Genomic DNA, 20,156 nt, shown 5'->3' on the forward strand with positions numbered 1-20,156 from the left:
GTGACGTTTTCTAGTTTTCCCTGCCGTAGTCACCTTCCATCACGGACTTAGATATACAATAGCGTCTCGTCATATAGCCTAAGTGCTATCATATTTTGGAGAAACGCTACAATAGTATTAATTGTTATTAAGTCATATGCATTGCATTCAGTTCATTCAAATTAACAACATTCTCCAAAACCATAAAATGATTTTCATTTCTTTTTTTAAATAGTAACAACCTATTAACAACATAATACACAATAGAGTGTTGGGTTAAGGTATACATCACTTGTTTCATACATGAGTAGCGTTAAGGAATACAAACAATTATATCAATCGTAGCCACAAAGTTGGATAAGTATACTTTAGTTATCATTAACATTCCGGGCCTTGTGTATTAAGTGACGTTTGTATTGATGATGACTAACCAATGTGGATAACAATGCTGTCATTGAATACATTATACAGATACATGTGGATAACAATGCTGTCATTGAATACATTATACAGATACATGTGGATAACAATGCTGTCATTGAATACACTATACAGATACATGTTGATAACAATGCTGTCATTGAATACATTATACAGATACATGTTGATAACAATGCTGTCATTGAATACATTATACAGATACATGTGGATAACAATGCTGTCATTGAATACATTATACAGATACATGTTGATAACAATGCTGTCATTGAATACATTATACAGATACATGTTGATAACAATGCTGTCATTGAATACATTATACAGATACATGTTGATAACAATGCTGTCATTGAATATACTATACGGATACATGTTGATAACAATGCTGTCATTGAATACATTATACAGATACATGTGGATAACAATGCTGTCATTGAATACATTATACAGTACATGTTGATAACAATACAGATACATGTTGATAACAATGCTGCCATTGAATACATTATACAGATAAATGTTGATAACAATGCTGTCATTGAATACATTATACAGATACATGTTGATAACAATGCTGTCATTGAATACATTATACAGATACATGTTGATAACAATGCTGTCATTGAATACATTATACAGATACATGTTGATAACAATGCTGTTATTGAATACATTATACAGATACATGTTGATAACAATGCTGTCATTGAATGTATGATACAGATACATGTTGATAACAATGCTGTCATTGAATACATTATACAGATACATGTTGATAACAATGCTGTCATTGAATACATTATATAGATACATGTTGATAACAATGCTGTCATTGAATACATTATACAGATACATGTTGATAACAATGCTGTCATTGAATACATTATACAGATACATGTTGATAACAATGCTGTTATTGAATGTATGATACAGATACATGTTGATAACAATGCTGTCATTGAATACATTATACAGATACATGTTGATAACAATGTTGTCATTGAATACATTATATAGATACATGTTGATAACAATGCTGTCATTGAATATATTATACAGATACATGTTGATAACAATGCTGTTATTGAATACATGTACATTGATACATGTTGTAACAATGCTGTAGTTTTGGTTTATTATACGGATACATGTTGTAACTGTTGTATTGACGATACATGTTGTACAATGCTGTAGTTTTGGATGTATTTTACGATACATGTTGATAACAATGCTGTAGTTTTGGATTTATTATACGGATACATGTTGATAACAATGCTGTAGTTTTGGATGTATTTTACGGATACATGTTGATAACAATGCTGTAGTTTTGGATGTATTTTACGGATCATGTTGATAACAATGCTGTAGTTTTGGATGTATTTTACGGATCATGTTGATAACAATGCTGTAGTTTTGGATGTATTTTACGGATCATGTTGATAACAATGCTGTAGTTTTGGATGTATTTTACGGATCATGTTGATAACAATGCTGTAGTTTTGGATGTATTTTACGGATACATGTTGATAACAATGCTGTAGTTTTGGATGTATTTTACGGATACATGTTGATAACAATGCTGTAGTTTTGGATGAATTATACGGATACATGTTGATAACAATGCTGTAGTTTTGGATGTATTTTACGGATACATGTTGATAACAATACTGTAGTTTTGGATGAATTATACGGATACATGTTGATAACAATGCTGTAGTTTTGGATGTATTTTACGGAGACATGTTGATAACAATGCTGTAGTTTTGGATGAGCCTTCATTGTAAACATAAATTTATACAGGAAATCTTTTATGATGTAACTTCATTTCTGGCCTTAAATACCCATCTTCAAAAATTAAATTATAATTAATAAACTTTGATTTATATGTCCTCATCTACTCGAGCTAGTGTTTATATCAAAATTATTTCCTCAGAAATAAAGTGAAAAGCATCATTTCAGTATCATAGCCCTTTCTATATTGTGATCTGTTGATTTAACATATTTACCTGTACATTTTATTTCTTTTGCTAATTCTTCTTACCAATTCTCAATACCGGTAACGCTTGTGTCAATTAATTATCTACTATTACATATCATGTTTAGACTAAGTGCTGTTTACATGTTTGTTCCTGTATGTTTTGTATATTATTATATGTGTTATTTGTATATTCAGTTTTAGGATTAGGTTTGGAAGTGTGGAGCTATTTCTCCGCTCTGAATCCTACTGTATTAAATCAGTATATAGAAAATGTTATCTTTGGATTATCCGTTTTCACAGACTACAAGAGTTATCTCCCCATTACACTAGGTGTAGGACTGTGAAATAAACACTTAGATGGTATGTTTTGTTTATCTGGTCATCTATCTATACCTTGACTCATCCTATTTGTCCTTGTTTTGACCTTTCAGATATATATATAGTATTTAATAAATATTGACATTTTCACTACAGTCCCACTATGTAACCTTAGCAAGCGCAGTTGACAGCCATATAAACAATGAACGTCAAGCGCCTATTACAACGTTATCATTTCATTCCAAAATATTTTATTGGTAAAAAAAATATAAACATAATTATAATATAGATCATAAATAGAATAAAGTACAATGTATTAAAATTTGAATTAGATACCAGGCATCGTTATCATCATTGTGACGTCACAATTATCGTGCCAGCGATCACGGAAAACGGCTGTTCAAATGGCTGTTCTATCCATGACGATAACGAATGATAATTTCATTACAGAAGCAAAATTCCTTGGGATTTTTTTTATAAAATTGTAGCCAAATGGAAATATAAGCATTGAACGTCTTTCAGCTGGCATTCATAGCCAATATGAATGCCAACTGAAAAGAAGCAAATTCAACATAAAACGCTAGCGCGCTTCATGAAATTTGTCTCTGTTCAGTTGGCATTCATACTGGCTATGAATGCCAACTGAAAGATGTTTAATGTTTAAATGCCATAGCTCTAACAGTATTTATTCCCATATGTTGGTAGGTATATAAAATGTACATACAAAGCATAGAATATTTGAGAATAGGAAAACAAGCTTAAAGCTGATATAAATTCCTGAAATATCTTCTAAGATACCACTTCCTTTTTGTCAGCTGAGAGAGTATGTTGTCTAAATCTAATATATATACATGTTTTGTATATATATCAAGGTTTTCGTAAGAAATTGGCTGAAGAAGGATGACCACGGCCGTGATACACAAGGGCATTATAGTGAACTAATACAATAGTATATTTTTTAGCGAACCGGTATAAATGGTTCGATATCACAGCTCTTTTATCCACGTACACCAGGTTTATATTACGTAAACTGAAATTAGATGAAATGTAAATGAATCGTTATATCCGGTTTAATACGTGTCCTGTTTCGTGCCTGTACCACGGTAACAGTTGGTCTAGAGTGGCCTATCCTGCCATATTTACTTTGTAAAGATATGTCACTTATTTGTTTTTATCTTTTATAATGACCCAATCGCTATGAACCATCTGTCGGCTAAACGTGACAGTTTAAACATATTTCATTATCAAAACACAAGATAAAAGGATCGGGCAAAAGTTCTTTCAACTTATAGAATCCCTCTCCTAACATCCCATGACAAAACACAACACACATAGACAATATTGAGAGACATTAAACACAAAATTACATTTTTTTCACAAAATTAAAATCTTTTACTGGACTGTGTGTATTAATGCACGTACCTGGAAATTCTTTGGTTTATATGATCAGCGTATAGCCCGCTATTACACAATAGAACATTCTGTCATTCACATACTTACTACATTGGAGGAAGGAATGATACTTACTCTCACAGCTATAACATAGTTCTAATCTGGACCGTTGGTGAGGTTTACTCGAAATATGTAATAATATAACTGGTTACATCTCTGACTTAGCTTTGTATGTACAAATTTGTATTTCTGTCACCAAAATTATAATAAGCTGGACATGTTTCATCAGAATTATTCTCTAACCAATTCGTCGTTTATACCTTGCATATTCATATTTGGAATGACTTGGATGAAGCAACCAGATTATCATTAGCAACTTTTAAAAAATGGATATCGCGTAAAGATGACTTCTAGTTCTGGATAGTTATTAGTATCGCCCATTTTGGAGGAAGAAGTGAATGGTGATAGTGTGGTGCTAAATTGTCGATTTGGTAGACTAGATTCAGAATGACGTGACTCTTATTGATATTACAGCTTAGAACAGCTATATATAGAGGATATTCCTTGTTTCTTGATGAATACCGAATATAGTCCACCTCATGAGATGAAATATTACTGTCACTCATAAAAAGCAATGAATATTCTGTTTATTACATTTATTTCTCGCTTCCATTTATAGAAGACCATCACTACTAGTTCCGTCAAAGGTTATTCCACCATTTTATTTTACAGAGTTTTTTGCCCTTGCGATTATTACGTCGTATTTTTGTGGGCATTACGTCATATTCCTACACAAAAATATGACGTCATTTTCTGCACAAACTAGTGACGTAACAATCAAAATTAAATTTTCACTGTCAGTAGTACATTCCGATTGGTCAAAAGCGACTGAAAATATCAAAATTGATTCGATATTTTCACTGGTGTGAAGTATATCGCTTTTATGTTCACCATAAAACCTTATATTTCACTAAAAATTCTAATAAAGATATAGACTATATACATTTATATCAAAAAAGAAAAAAAAACTCAAGACTTCGTTCAAGGCCTTTCTTCCTTCCCAAGGAAGCGTTTATTTTTTACTATATACATTTATATATGTTATATAAAGATACTACAAATATCCCCATTAATTTATCACCTCACGATCACTTAATAGACGACCAAATTTTAAAATCAACACTAGTATCAGTAATAAAACCATAGGAATATCAAAGATTTCTGAAAATGCTGTCGACGTTATCTTAAAAAACAATTACAGGTATGTAGAAGTCTACGTTATCTTAAAAAAACAATTACAGATATGTAGATGAAAACAAATCGTCAATCATCTTCTAACACATCACTTATATTCTGGTAATATTTTCAACTCCGGAAGCCATTTCCATGTTTTGTCACGCAGATGTTTAATCTATGCCTAAAATTCGTCATTTAAGTGTCTTCATAATGTTATCATAAGGAATATTTTACCCTTATGAAACTAATGATTATTTGTAAACACAAACATTGAACTTTCAAAAGTATAATTTTATAGCTAAAGTCATATTGTATATATATTTTACCTGTGTTTGTAACACATTTCATTTAGTATTGATATGAGAAAAATGTGTCGGCATATCAATTAGTCTGCAATATATTTGATGTCAATAAATCGTTCTGACCGACACGTATGAATTCAAAAGGGAGATTAACTTCCGGATGTTTCGGTCATCTTGAAAATGTCAATCAAAGGAAATCACACGTAATAGATAGATTACTTAAGTGATAGCGGGAGCTATCGTATTGCCCTAGAATATGTTTTTTACCCTTTGGCACCGTACGACTGGTCACAATCGTATTCGTGTCGGCTGTCAAAAATTTAGCCGAGAAAGCCGGTTTGCTTATGAGTATCACCTGTAGCCAATCAGCCATCCAGTGTCTATATAAGAGTAGAGGCTTAAATGGTCAATACCAATAAACCTCTGAACCTTATTGATGGCTTGACTATTATTACAGAACCAACTACAGCTATATAGACCAACAACAAACGAACAACAATCCACAAAAAAAACTACATAAAAATTGATGGAGAAGCCACAAGATTCCGTGTGACCGGGTGTGGTATGTTGCTTGGTATCTTCGGCTGCATGCTTCAGTGATATGACACTAAAAACAGGGCAACACGAATATACCTTAGTCTCCCACAACACATACCTGCACTTTATACACGCAACACACCACATACATTTAATGCCGTCCTTACATGACCATAGCTGTTAATAAGACGTGTTATGTGAGTATATTATAAATGAATAACAATCACAATAAAATGTCAGAAATTGGACTTAAAGAATATTGCTTCATATCCACTAAAACATATTTTCTTTCCACAATCGTGTGTATATGTGTCTAATTAAGACAAAATACACCAGCGGTGGAGCATCTTTAATGATTGAAATTTTCTAAACGTTTGTAAATTTTGGTTGTTAATAACATGTTGAAAGTTCTTCTCGATTCTTGAGTATGGAAATTACGGCACTATAGCTTTAATGTTATTTGTTATAGATCGTTGCTATAGAAACCTAAACATGTTTCTTGTTTTTGTCCAGGGTAAAATGAATATGAGAATCGGACGGAGAAACTACAAGTTAAGTATGAGGTGTAAGTATACACAACTAGATATACAGGAACCTCTGTTAACCATCATTATTGTATACAGTGGACCCGCGATAATCCGGACGCCGGTAGTCCGGAAAACTCACAATCCGAACGGAAATGTCAGGGAACGGATTTCCGTAACGTTATTTATACTCACTAGTCCGGAAATTCGTATTCCGAATCCGGAACTCCATTTTGGGAACGGAATGTCATTTTCGTTAATATGAAATGAGAGACGTAAGGTGCGATAACAGAGTTATCGTTCCTTCGGAACGAATGTTAACCACGACGATTTTAACCTACCAACACGCTTATAACCGCAAGTTGGGTAATAAGGAAATTGACAGAAAGTTTTTAATGATATTTTACAGTTAAGTAAATCCAGGCGTGATCTATCTTCTGAGATAGTTGTTGACTCTACGAAAATTCATTTGAGGGAGAAATTTTGGGTCAAACAGGCAAAAATCGACATTTTCACCGCTAGTTTCTGTTTAATTCGTCCTGTTGAATTTAATGATACAGTAGATGAACAGAAATTATCAGTAGTAAAAAGGTGATGTTTTTCTGAATAAAATGGTTCCTTTAAGTCTTTAATAGGTGCCACAAAACTCCAACACGGTGGTCTCGAAATTAGGTATATTTTTGACGTTGATCAGGAATTTCCCCATAGAATGTTCTAGAAGGTTCTCGAAGCGTCTACATATGACGTCATTTCCGGAAATCCCAATATTGTGTATTGAGCCGGTTCGTGAATGTTGAAGCCGCCTTCGCTGTTCAAGTTAAGTATCCAATATAAGGAAAGTAGTTATGCATTTTATGTTTTGTAGACACTGGATCACTATCGTTGGATATAAGTATTATTTCATGTGTAATATTTGATTGCCTACTGTTACAGTGTAATTATAAATAACACGCGACTGACTGACAACAGAACCAAAGCGTTTCAAATCATAGCTTGAAAACTGTCAGTTGTACTTGCTCTGAGACAGATGCTGTTTCACTTTGAATATATGTTACTGCTTATATAGTGTTTGATTGTGTAATTAAATTGCTACATAAGCCATAGTTGACGCTTGTTTAGATTGTTTTTTTATTACTGTTTACAACTGCAGCCAGTCTAAAAATAGCACCGAGCTTCACCTGTGTGTAGTCCGCGATCCGTTGACGAGTCCAGCACTAGGCCTAATAATGCATTAGTGCTGTAGTTAACAATTTGAAGACTTTTAATGAATTTCACTGACAGTGTGTCAGGACATTTCGATTTCCTGACCATGTCTTGATGACATGGTTTTTGTAGGGTCCTAAGTATTGATATTAAAACAATTCCTATGAGTAAATGCATGGGTAAAAAAGAACAGACATGGTTTCCAGAATTTTAAATATGTAAACAGAACAGGCCTGGCTTCAAGTTATTCTCACTATTTTAATTCGACAGACAAAACGATTGATTACGGATATCGTCCAATTACTTCAATCGGTTAACAATTAAGGAATGTACATATGCATATTAATGAGTGTGATTGACAACATACCAACAGTGTGCACGTGCATACATATACGCCATGTGCAGACACCACAAATCATGTCTGATACAGATAACACAAAGTTTGTGCAATTTGTTTCGCATATCACATATATATATACATGTGCATGTACATGTGTAGTGGACCATTGTATTGATAATATTACACCATCAATACTTGGTGTTAAGGAAATTCTTGTTAAATTATTGACACAATATATACTAGGTTTATTGCTTAATTAATTTATATTCATTATGTCCTTATGTGTCAGGAAACATTTAGCATTGCTTTGCCCTCAAGAAAATCTAAATAACTCTTTCAAGGGAGGCAATTCAAGATTTATCCCTCCACATACATAGAACATAATTGTATATGGTTTGTGAATGGTTAAGAAGTTCAGACATGATACCACTAGCCCTCCACCTCTGAAACCAATTGCGAGTTGAATCCCATGTGGGGCAGTAAGTTGTTCGGTACTGCTAGTCCATGGTTTATCTCCGGGTACTCTGGCTTTCCTTGAGCATCTAAACCTAGCACGTCCAAATGTGTGAAATGGAAGATGAGCAGTAACTGAACGAATAAAAGTTGTAAACATTGAATAAAACCCCAACAAAGATAAGAGACTTAAGTTCTACATGTAACGTTACATGTAGATATATACCAGTATCTATATGTACAATGTACACACAAGATGTTTCGTTTATACATGGCATATACAGTTACAGAAGTTAAACGAAAGTTTTAAAACTAAAAGTGAAGTACATGTATATAAAGATTTTAAAACTAAAAGTGAAGTACATGTATATAAAGATTATATACCGGACCCTATATAATTACATATGTGTAGATATATATAAAAAAAAAACCCACTGATTCCATTATCTATTAACACAGCTACTGAACAAATTTGATTTTCTTTAAATTTCTTCCATAAATATTTTTTTAATATAGAAACATGTACACTGACTTGGTATTTTGAAAAAATAAAACTTGCAAACATGGAATAAAACCCCAACAAAGATAAGAGACTTAGTTCTACATGTAACGTTACATGTAGAGATATATACCAGTATGTATATGTACAATGTATACATACACAAGATGTTTTGTTTATACATAGCATATACAGTACAGAAGTTGAACGAAAGTTTTAAAACTAAAAGTGAAGTACATGTATATAAAGATTATATACCGGACCCTATCTAATTATAAAAAAAAACACCGATTCCATTATCTATCACCACAGCTACTGAACAAATTTGATTTTCTTAACATTTCTTCCATAAATATTTTTAAAAAAAAATTTTTATTTAGAAACATGTACACTTGGTATTTTGAAGAAAAAAAATCTTGAATATTTAACATAAAGTTATTATTCTAGAAACCGGAATAGTCTAAGCCCTTTCGTAAAATTATTGTACAAAACACACATGGCAAAAACCGTGGCATAATGCTGAATGTTGAAACATAAAATACAATGTTTTTCTTACATTAATATTTGAAGCTACATGTAGATCTCTGCTATACAAACATACAATGTACATTGTATTTGCACATAAATTTTGACTAAGAATGTCTCATTTAGCTATATTCTGGAAACAAATATAATTTTTTGCAAGCTTAAGTGCTGGCTGGTGCTCAAAATATCCTGCAATGATGGAGTTATCTCCCCTGCTGACAAATTTTATAGAAAATACAAACAGATGTATACATGTACATGTATATCCATTGATTCAATGATTGGAAATTTTTGATAGAATTTTTGATGAAATGTGGGTAGTGGAGGCATTTAAATAATTATTTATGAAAATGCATATTTCCAAAGTAAGAATTCAAAACTTGTGATGTCATATGCATGATATTTCCACTTCTTTGATGCCATTTTTAATTTTTTATAAATCAGAAAAAGCAAAAATATATATCGCAGAATAACAATGTAAGTATAAGGATTTGTGCTGATATTGGTGATGTCATTGAGTATTTATGACATCATAGATACTGTCCATATGATTATATATATACATGTATACTGTCAGTATGATGATGTTGTCTGATAACTACATGTATGTGATATGCTAGGATGAAGGGCTACTAAGTTTGATGGGTCACTTTGTTTAAATGAATGACCTTGACCTTAATTCAAGGCCACATGATTCAAATAGATTACCTAGAGGCCTAGACACCTGATATTACATGGGTCATAAAAAATACTCGAAAATCGGCCCCATTCCCCATGGCAAAACCTCTTAATTTTTCCCAATTCAAGCCTTAAATTTCCCAAAATCAAAATTTCTTGAAAACTATGCAAAAATATTGCATGAACACAGAACTTTGGTCAAGACTTTAAATATTTGTGAACTGGCTTCAGAAAAGTACATAAACTACATTGAAAATAAAAAATCTTATTCGTTATTTTTCCCAAATTCAAAGCCTCAGGCCCCATTCCCAAAGCAGTGAGAAAAAGCCCTGTATATACTTTAACTGGAAATTCTTAACACTTGAATGCATATATGAAGCCATATGTCAGGATCAAATTGAAATATTATGTAATCATGACATTGGGATTTTTTCTTCATTTCATTGGAGAAGCTTATTACTATACATTTTTATTTAAAACCTTGTAACCTATTTTGTTCACCATAAAGGTGTGTTAATGTGTGCATTCAGGGGCTTTTTGTTTGGTAATTATAATATCCTTCCGAAGATTTGGTTGAGATGTAAAAAAAAATAGGACTATCTTCCGAAGATCAATATAAGTTGTAAAAGAATAGGACTACCTTCTGAAGATTAAGATGAGTCGTAAAAGAATCAAACTACCAGGTTTGATTTGGGAGCGCTAGTTTTATTTCACCTCCAATAGGTAAAAGAATAGAACTACCTTCCGAAGATAAGATTAGTTGTAAATCGAACTACCTTCCGACATTTAGGATAAGTCGTAAGAGAATTAACCTACCAGTTTTGAATTGGGAGTGCTAGTTTTATTCACCTGCAATAATTTTTTGTCAATAGTCATGCAGACCTGATTTTTGTATTCCTGGTGTTAGGTCTGTAACATGCTGAAATGGAAGGCTACAGAGTTTGTTCAAATAAATGGACTCTACCTTAATTACGGCCACAGTGTCAAATGGATTAAAATCTTCAAATGACTACTCTATCAATAATTGACTGGCCTGTAGCCATGTGCATGGTACATGCATTATGTTTGTAGCATGCTGGGATGAAAGGCTACTAATTGTAAGTTTGATCAAATGAATGACCTTGACCTTTATTCAAGGTCACAGTCACAAGGGTCAAATAGACTAAAATCGTAAAATGACATTAATCGTGCGATATTGTTTCCGAAGCTGAACCGCTCTTTTCGCGACAATCCTCCATACAGGTGTCGCCCACTATAGTAGTTTAATCGACAAAATAGATCCAAGATCTGTAACATGGTCCTTTGTGCGTTATACTTCATTCAATTTCCATACACATATGCACTGTATACATGTTCATTTGTATGCATATGTGGATACTTAAGCTTGCATTTCTTTCGGAGAATTGCCATGAGTTATCAATTCATGGTCCTAAGCGTCTCTCATTTCATTCGCAACACCCCTTAAGGTGTTGCTCCACTAGTAAATTCCCGCAATAATCCGGACAATTTGTTGTCGCCACGTGCCGAGAAAATCCAAGGCCAGCTACAGTCATGTGTACAATACACACAATCACTTGACACTAAGTGTGTTGTCATAACGACGGCTGCCAGGTCATAGCCACGGGCGTTTACCTGAACACCTTTCAGACGGGTACATGCAGTCATGTAACGGTTCATTGGTTTTCTATAGGAGATCAAACTTCAGTGTTGTTATTGAGATACGCAATATATGTTTAGCCACACACTTTTAAACATGCAGTTTGAGCTTGGGTACGGGTACGTATGCTGTAGATACCTTACTTGTTTCGCATGCAGAATATATCGCTATGAGTATCGAATGCAATAAAGTGAGATAATACTCACAAAATTAATAAGAATTTTAAATGTATGTGAATCTATTCGAATTCATCGTCTGTGGTATAAGATATAAAGGCTACGGCATATGCCATTTACACGTGTGTGACATTGTGCACGAAGTTAGACGTGAACGGGCGCGTGGTTGTTACAAACGTCTGTAAGTCAGAAAGCAAAGATTTGTAGAAATGGTCATTAAAAACACACATTATACAAAATAACAATTATATGAGTTCATAAAATGTTCACAACTATTTGTTATCATAGTTTTTTTATGCCAAGAACGTAGATGATATTGATCCTTTGTTAGGCAATTTGCCGTACGATAGATCAAGAGTGGGATACGTAGCTATATGCATACATAGTACACAATTAACAATGGCTTTAGGTTTCGTATTTTGAAGAAGAAATACGTTTATTCAATATTTTTAACGTAATGATATAAAAATACCTATAAATCATAACAAACGAAGTATTAATTATGATACACGTATATTACATAAAAGCCTATCATCGATTACAAGGTCAAGGGGAGTAACTCGTACGTGCCAATTTAATTGACTAAGAACACGGAATTCGGCAGTCCGGAAAACTCGTAATCCGGACGGTTTAGGATGGGAACGAAGGTGTCCGGATTATCGAGGGTCCACTGTATTTGGTTATAAATTCGTAGGAGATATGACAGGAAAATTCAATTTCTGCATAGTTGTCATTTTACAAAATTAGGTCACCGTGACCTAGTTTTTGACACTAGATTTATATTTATCTTATTTGCTTTCTAATATATTGATGCATACTAAAATAAATATCATTTGGTTTCGCCAAAATTGGACAAAGCAGAAATTAAATCTCTCTAGTAGTCACCTGGAGACCGGTCCTCCTTTGATTTTAAATAAACAAAACAGTTTGGTAACAGGAACATGCCAGCTAATACAAACTGATTTTAATTACATTTGAATGTTATCATGATTCTGAAGAATAGGCTATAATGTAATTAGTATTACACGAGATCGTTCAAAACCCTATATAATTAGTTTGTTAAGTGTTATCACAGAGAACAACTCTTCAAAGAGGACTAAATGTGTGCCACTACCGGGGACACTTTGACATTATCTGTTGTGCCTTGTGTAATATTTACACATCACATTTTGTATTAATTGCCTATCCATCTGAGTGTTAACGTTTTATAGTTCATTTATGTTTTTACTTACATGATACCAAGATATCTTGTAGGTAAAAAATGAGAAATAGCAATACCAGATAAATGTAAGTGATGTTGATGATATCGTAACCTATACAACAACTTCCATACCAGTAGTAAAACCGATCAATGCTTCACCACTGTTTCCATTGTTGCTCCTTGTAATGGACCGGCTGTATTGTGTTTCAGGGTTTGTCTTTATTTGTAGCACCTTAGTTTGTTTACTTGGCATCCTTGTATTATTTCCGGCTACAATAAAGGACAGTAACCAGAAATTTAGAAAAATATTACGAGAATTTACATCGGAAACCAAGATATCGGCAGAATTACTAGCGTTCGTAAAGAGAAATACAAGTTGGAAAAACACTTCAGCACATGGAGCCAATATGTCGGCCTTCTATAGCAACATGATGCCAACGCTTGGACCTCCATCTGACATCAGACCGAATATGTCCGCTAAGTATAGTCTGTGCGTCCTGCTAATGGGACGTCTTGGAAACCAAATGTTTCAGTTCGCAGCTATGTATGGACTAGCGGCCAAAAAAGGAATGTCCGTAGCCATTGATGAAACTAACCAGTTAACGAAGGTGTTTAAACTAGGTGTTAAGCGGAAGAAAAACTACAGGAATATTTGTAAAACGTATGTTCCAAGGAGAGCAAGATTTGGCTGTGGATATGATAAAAGGATGGCGACTTTTCCAGCTAATAATAACTATAGAGTAGGAGCATACCTACAGTCATGGATGTACTTCTACAACGCCTCGAAATCTCTCCGCAAGCAGTTCGTCTTCAAAGACGATATTACAGAATCTAAAAACAAGGTGATTCATTCAGTCTTGAGAAAACATAATTTTACATCACGTTCCAATGTGACGCTGATAGGAGTCCATATTAGGAGAGGGGATTTAGTTGATCATAAGTTTGGATATCAGGTTGCAAGTGAGAGCTATATAAATAAATCTGTCCACTACTTTTTGGATAAACAACTTAAAAACGTGATATTTCTGATTTGTTCTAATGGCATGGCCTGGACAAAAGAAAACATGCCGAAAGGAATCCGTTCAGAATATATAGAGGGAAATTCACCTGCGGTAGACATGGCTATTTTAGGGTCATGTGACCACATGATCAGTAGTGTAGGTACATTTAGTTGGTGGTCAGCGTGGCTGACCGGTGGAGAAGTCACTTTCTATCAATGGCCAGCTAAGGATGGTTCACGATTACGGAATGCGTTCAGCAAAGATTACAAAGATTTTTTCTATCCTGGATGGGTTGGACTAACCTAGCACAGCGAGCAGGGAAAAACAGCTGATCATTCTATCTATGTAACAGTGTCCATTACAAAGTCAGGAGTAGCAAACATTTCAGGCATCATCTGTTTGCGTATGCTGTTCAAGTTTGTGTAGATCCGGCCTTCGGCTGCAACTTGCCGAAGGGTAAATTGCACTCCATGGTGCTGTATAGTTAAATATTTGTCCACTATGTCCCGCATTACTGTTCGTATCCTATAATGTAATCGTTTTCGTTTTTTGTATGTCTTGATAAAGGGGCAGATCGCCTCGAAAATTTTACAATTTTTTTTGTCCACACGATTGGAATTACTTCCTTGTCCCATATGTTGTTCGATATATACATAATCGGCAATTTATATCTATGTCTAATTGTAATGCTGAATAACCAATTCGATAATAGACAGTAATATTTTATAATTAATTGAAGAGTGTAAATTGTTGTGGTGTATAATGATAGTATTAATTGTTATTAAGTCATATGCATTGCATTCAGTTCATTCAAATTAACAACATTCTCCAAAACCATAAAATGATTTTCATTTCTTTTTTTAAATAGTAACAACCTATTAACAACATAATACACAATAGAGTGTTGGGTTAAGGTATACATCACTTGTTTCATACATGAGTAGCGTTAAGGAATACAAACAATTATATCAATCGTAGCCACAAAGTTGGATAAGTATACTTTAGTTATCATTAACATTCCGGGCCTTGTGTATTAAGTGACGTTTGTATTGATGATGACTAACCAATGTGGATAACAATGCTGTCATTGAATACATTATACAGATACATGTGGATAACAATGCTGTCATTGAATACATTATACAGATACATGTGGATAACAATGCTGTCATTGAATGTATGATACAGATACATGTTGATAACAATGTTGTCATTGAATGTATGATACAGATACATGTTGATAACAATGCTGTCATTGAATGTATGATACAGATACGTGTGGATAACAATGCTGTCATTGAATGTATGATACAGATACGTGTGGATAACAATGCTGTCATTGAATACATTATACAGATACATGTTGATTGATAACAATGCTGTCATTGAATACATTATACGGATACATGTTGATAACAAGGCTGTCATTGAATACATTATACAGATACATGATGATAATAATGCTGTCATTGAATGTATGATACAGATAAATGTGGATAACAATGTTGTCATTGAATACATTATACAGATACATGTGGATAACAATGCTGTCATTGAATATATTATACAGATACATGTGGATAACAATGCTGTCATAGAATACATCATACAGATACGTGTGGATAACAATGCTGTCATTGAATACATTATACAGATACATGTGGATAACAATGCTGTCATTGAATACATTATACAGATACATGTGGATAACAATGCTGTCATTGAATATATTATACAGATACATGTGGATAACAATGCTGTCATTGAATATATTATACAGATACATGTGTGATAACAATGCTGTCCATTGAATATATTATACAGATACATGGTGATAACAATGCTGTCATTGAATATATATTATACAGATACATGTTGATAACAATGCTGTCATTGAATACATTATATAGGATACATGTTGATAACAATGCTGTCATTGAATACATTATACAGATACATGTTGATAACAATGCTGTCATTGAATACATTATACAGATACATGTTGATAACAATGCTGTCATTGAATACATTATACAGATACATGTTGATAACAATGCTGTCATTGAATACATTATACAGATACATGGTGATAACAATGCTGTCATTGAATACATTATACAGATACATGTTGATAACAATGCTGTCATTGAATACATTTTACAGATACATGGTGATAACAATGCTGTAGTTTTGGATGTATTATACGGATACATGTTGATAATACTGCTGTCATTGAATACATTGTACAGATACATGTTGATAACAATGCTGTCATTGAATACATTATACAGATACATGTTAATAACAATGCTGTCATTGAATACATTATACAGATACATGGTGATAACAATGCTGTCATTGAATACATTATACAGATACATGTTGATAACAATGCTGTCATTGAATACATTATACGGATACATGGTGATAACAATGCTGTCATTGAATACATTATACAGATACATGTTGATAACAATGCTGTCATTGAATACATTATACAGATACATGGTGATAACAATGCTGTCATTGAACACATTTTACAGATACATGTGGATAACAATGCTGTCATGGAATACATTATACAGATACATGTTGATAACAATGCTGTCATTAAATACATTATACAGATACATACTGATAACAATGCTGTCATTGAATACATTTTACAGATACATGTTGATAACAATGCTGTAGTTTTGGATGTATTATACGGATACATGTTGATAATACTGCTGTAGTTTTGGATGACTTATACGGATACATGTTGATAACAATGCTGTCATTGAATACATTTTACAGATACATGTAGTTTTGGATACATTTTACGGATACATGTTGATAATACTGCTGTAGTTTTGGATGAATTATACGGATACATATTTATAACAATGCTGTCGTTTTGGATGTATTTTACGGATACATGTTGATAACAATACTGTAGTTTTGGATGTATTTTACGGATACATGTTGATAACATTGCCATAGTTTTGGATGAGCCTTCATTGTAACCATAAATTTATACAGGAAATCTTATATGATGTAACTTCATTTCTGGCCTTAAATACCCATCTTCAAAAATTAAATTATAATTAATAAACTTTGATTTATATGTCCTCATCTACTCGAGCTAGTGTTTATATCAAAATTATTTCCTCAGACAGAAATAAAGTGAATAGCATCATTTCATTATCATAGCCCTTTCTATATTGTGATCTGTTGATTTAACATATTTACCTGTACATTTTATTTCTTTTGCTAATTCTTCTTACCAATTCTCAATACCGGTAACGCTTGTGTCAATTAATCATCTACTATTACATATCATGTTTAGACTAAGTGCTGTTTACATGTTTGTTCCTGTATGTTTTGTATATCATTATATGTGTTATTTGTATATTCAGTTTTAGGATTAGGTTTGGAAGTGTGGAGCTATTTCTCCGCTTTGAATCCTACTGTATTAAATCAGTATATAGAAAATGTTATCTTTGGATTATCCGTTTTCACAGACTACAAGAGTTATCTCCCCATTACACTAGGTGTAGGGCTGTGAAATAAACACTTAGATGGTATGTTTTGTTTATCTAGTCATCTATCTATACCTTGACTCATCCTCTTTGTCCTTGTTTTGACCTTTCAGATATATATATAGTATTTAATAAATATTGACATTTTCACTACAGTCCCACTATGTAACCTTAGGAAAAGAAGCAAATTCAACATGAAACGCTAGCGCGCTTCATGGAATTTGTCTCTGTTCAGTTGGCATTCATAATGGCTATGAATGCCAACTGAAAGACGTTCAATGTTTAAATGCCATAGCTTTAACAGTATTTATTCCCATATGTTGGTAGGTATATAAAATGTACATACAAAGCATAGAATATTTGAGAATAGGGAAACAAGCTTAAAGCTGATATAAATTCCTGAAATATCTTCTAACATACCACTTCCTTATTGTCAGCTGAGAGAGTATGTTGTCTTAATCTAATATATATATATATATATCAAGGTTTTCATAAGAACTTGGCTGAAGAAGGATGACCACGGCCGTGATACACAAGGGCATTATAGTGAACTAATACAATAGTATATTTTTTAGCGAACCGGTATAAATGGTTCGATATCACAGCTCTTTTATCCACGTACACCAGGTTTATATTACGTAAACTGAAATTAGATGAAATGTAAATGAATCGTTATATCCGGTTAAATACGTGTCCTGTTTCGTGCCTGTACCACGGTAACAGTTGGTCTAGAGTGGCCTATCCTGCCATATTTACTTTGTAAAGATATGTCACTTATTTGTTTTTATCTTTTATAATGACCCAATCGCTATGAACCATCTGTCGGCTAAACGTGACAGTTTAAACATATTTCATTATCAAAACACAAGATAAAAGGATCGGGCAAAAGTTCTTTCAACTTATAGAATCCCTCTCCTAACATCCCATGACAAAACACAACACACATAGACAATATTGAGAGACATTAAACACAAAATTACATTTTTTTCACAAAATTAAAATCTTTTACTGCACTGTGTGTATTAATGCACGTACCTGGAAATCCTTTGGTTTATATGATCAGCGTATAGCCCGCTATTACACAATAGAACATTCTGTCATTCACATACTTACTACATTGGAGGAAGAAATGATACTTACTCTCACAGCTATTACCATACTTCTAATCTGGACCGTTGGTGAGGTTTACTCGAAATCTGTAATAATATAACTGGTTACATCTCTGACTTAGCTTTGTATATACAAAGTTGTATTTCTGTCCCCAAAATTGAAATAAGCTGGACATGTTTCATCAGAATTATTCTCTAACCAATTCGTCGTTTATACCTTGCATATTCATATTTGAAATGACTTGGATGAAGCAACCAGATCTTCACCTTCATTAGCAACTTTTAAAAATGGATATCGCGTAAAGATGACTTCTAGTTCTGGATAGTTATTAGTATCGCCCATTTTGGAGGAAGAAGTGAATGGTGATAGTGTGGTGCTAAATTGTCGATTTGGTAGACTAGATTCAGAATGACGTGACTCTTATTGATATTACAGCTTAGAACAGCTATATATAGAGGATATTCCTTGTTTCTTGATGAATACCGAATATAGTCCACCTCATGAGATGAAATATTACTGTCACTCATAAAAAACAATGAATATTCTGTTTATTACATTTATTTCTCGCTTCCATTTATAGAAGACCATCACTACTAGTTCCGTCAAAGGTTATTCCACCATTTTATTTTACAGAGCTTTTTGCCCTTTTTGAAATTTTCATTGTCAGTACTACATTCCGATTGGTCAAAAGCGACTGAAAATATAAAAATTGATTCGATATTTTCACTGGTGTGAAGTATATCGCTTTTTTGTTCACCATAAAACCAAAATTCTAATAAAGATATATATACATTTATATCAAAAAAGAAAAAAAAAACTCAAGACTTCGTTTCAAGGCCTTTCTTCCTTCCCAAGGAAGCGTTTATTTTTTACTATATACATTTATATATATTATATATAGATACTACAAATATCCCCATTAATTTATCACCTCACGATCACTTAATAGATAATCAAAATTTAAAATCAATACTAGTATCAGTAATAAAACCATAGGAATATCAAAGATTTCTGAAAATGCTGTCGACGTTATCTTAAAAAACAATTACAGGTATGCAGATGTCGACGTTATCTTAAAAAAA

General features: G+C 33.0%; 1 protein-coding gene across 2 annotated transcripts; it reads left to right on the plus strand.

Moving 5' to 3' along the window:
* Window positions 1–6,191: 6,191 nt before the first annotated feature.
* Window positions 6,192–15,782, plus strand: LOC138322661 (galactoside alpha-(1,2)-fucosyltransferase 2-like). 2 transcript variants are annotated; one of them, XM_069266668.1, is made up of 3 exons: window positions 6,192–6,380; window positions 6,697–6,748; window positions 13,650–15,782. In XM_069266668.1, the coding sequence occupies exons 1-3, from the start codon at window positions 6,351–6,353 to the stop codon at window positions 14,744–14,746; spliced, it is 1,179 nt and encodes a 392-aa protein (XP_069122769.1). In that variant the 5' UTR covers window positions 6,192–6,350; the 3' UTR covers window positions 14,747–15,782. The 2 variants fall into 2 exon arrangements, with proteins under 2 accessions (XP_069122769.1, XP_069122768.1); XM_069266667.1 differs by lacking the exon at window positions 6,192–6,380 and having other exon boundaries at window positions 6,549–6,748.
* Window positions 15,783–20,156: the final 4,374 nt, after the last annotated feature.

Source organism: Argopecten irradians, chromosome 5, assembly GCF_041381155.1.
Source record: "Argopecten irradians isolate NY chromosome 5, Ai_NY, whole genome shotgun sequence".
Taxonomy (NCBI): domain Eukaryota; kingdom Metazoa; phylum Mollusca; class Bivalvia; order Pectinida; family Pectinidae; genus Argopecten; species Argopecten irradians.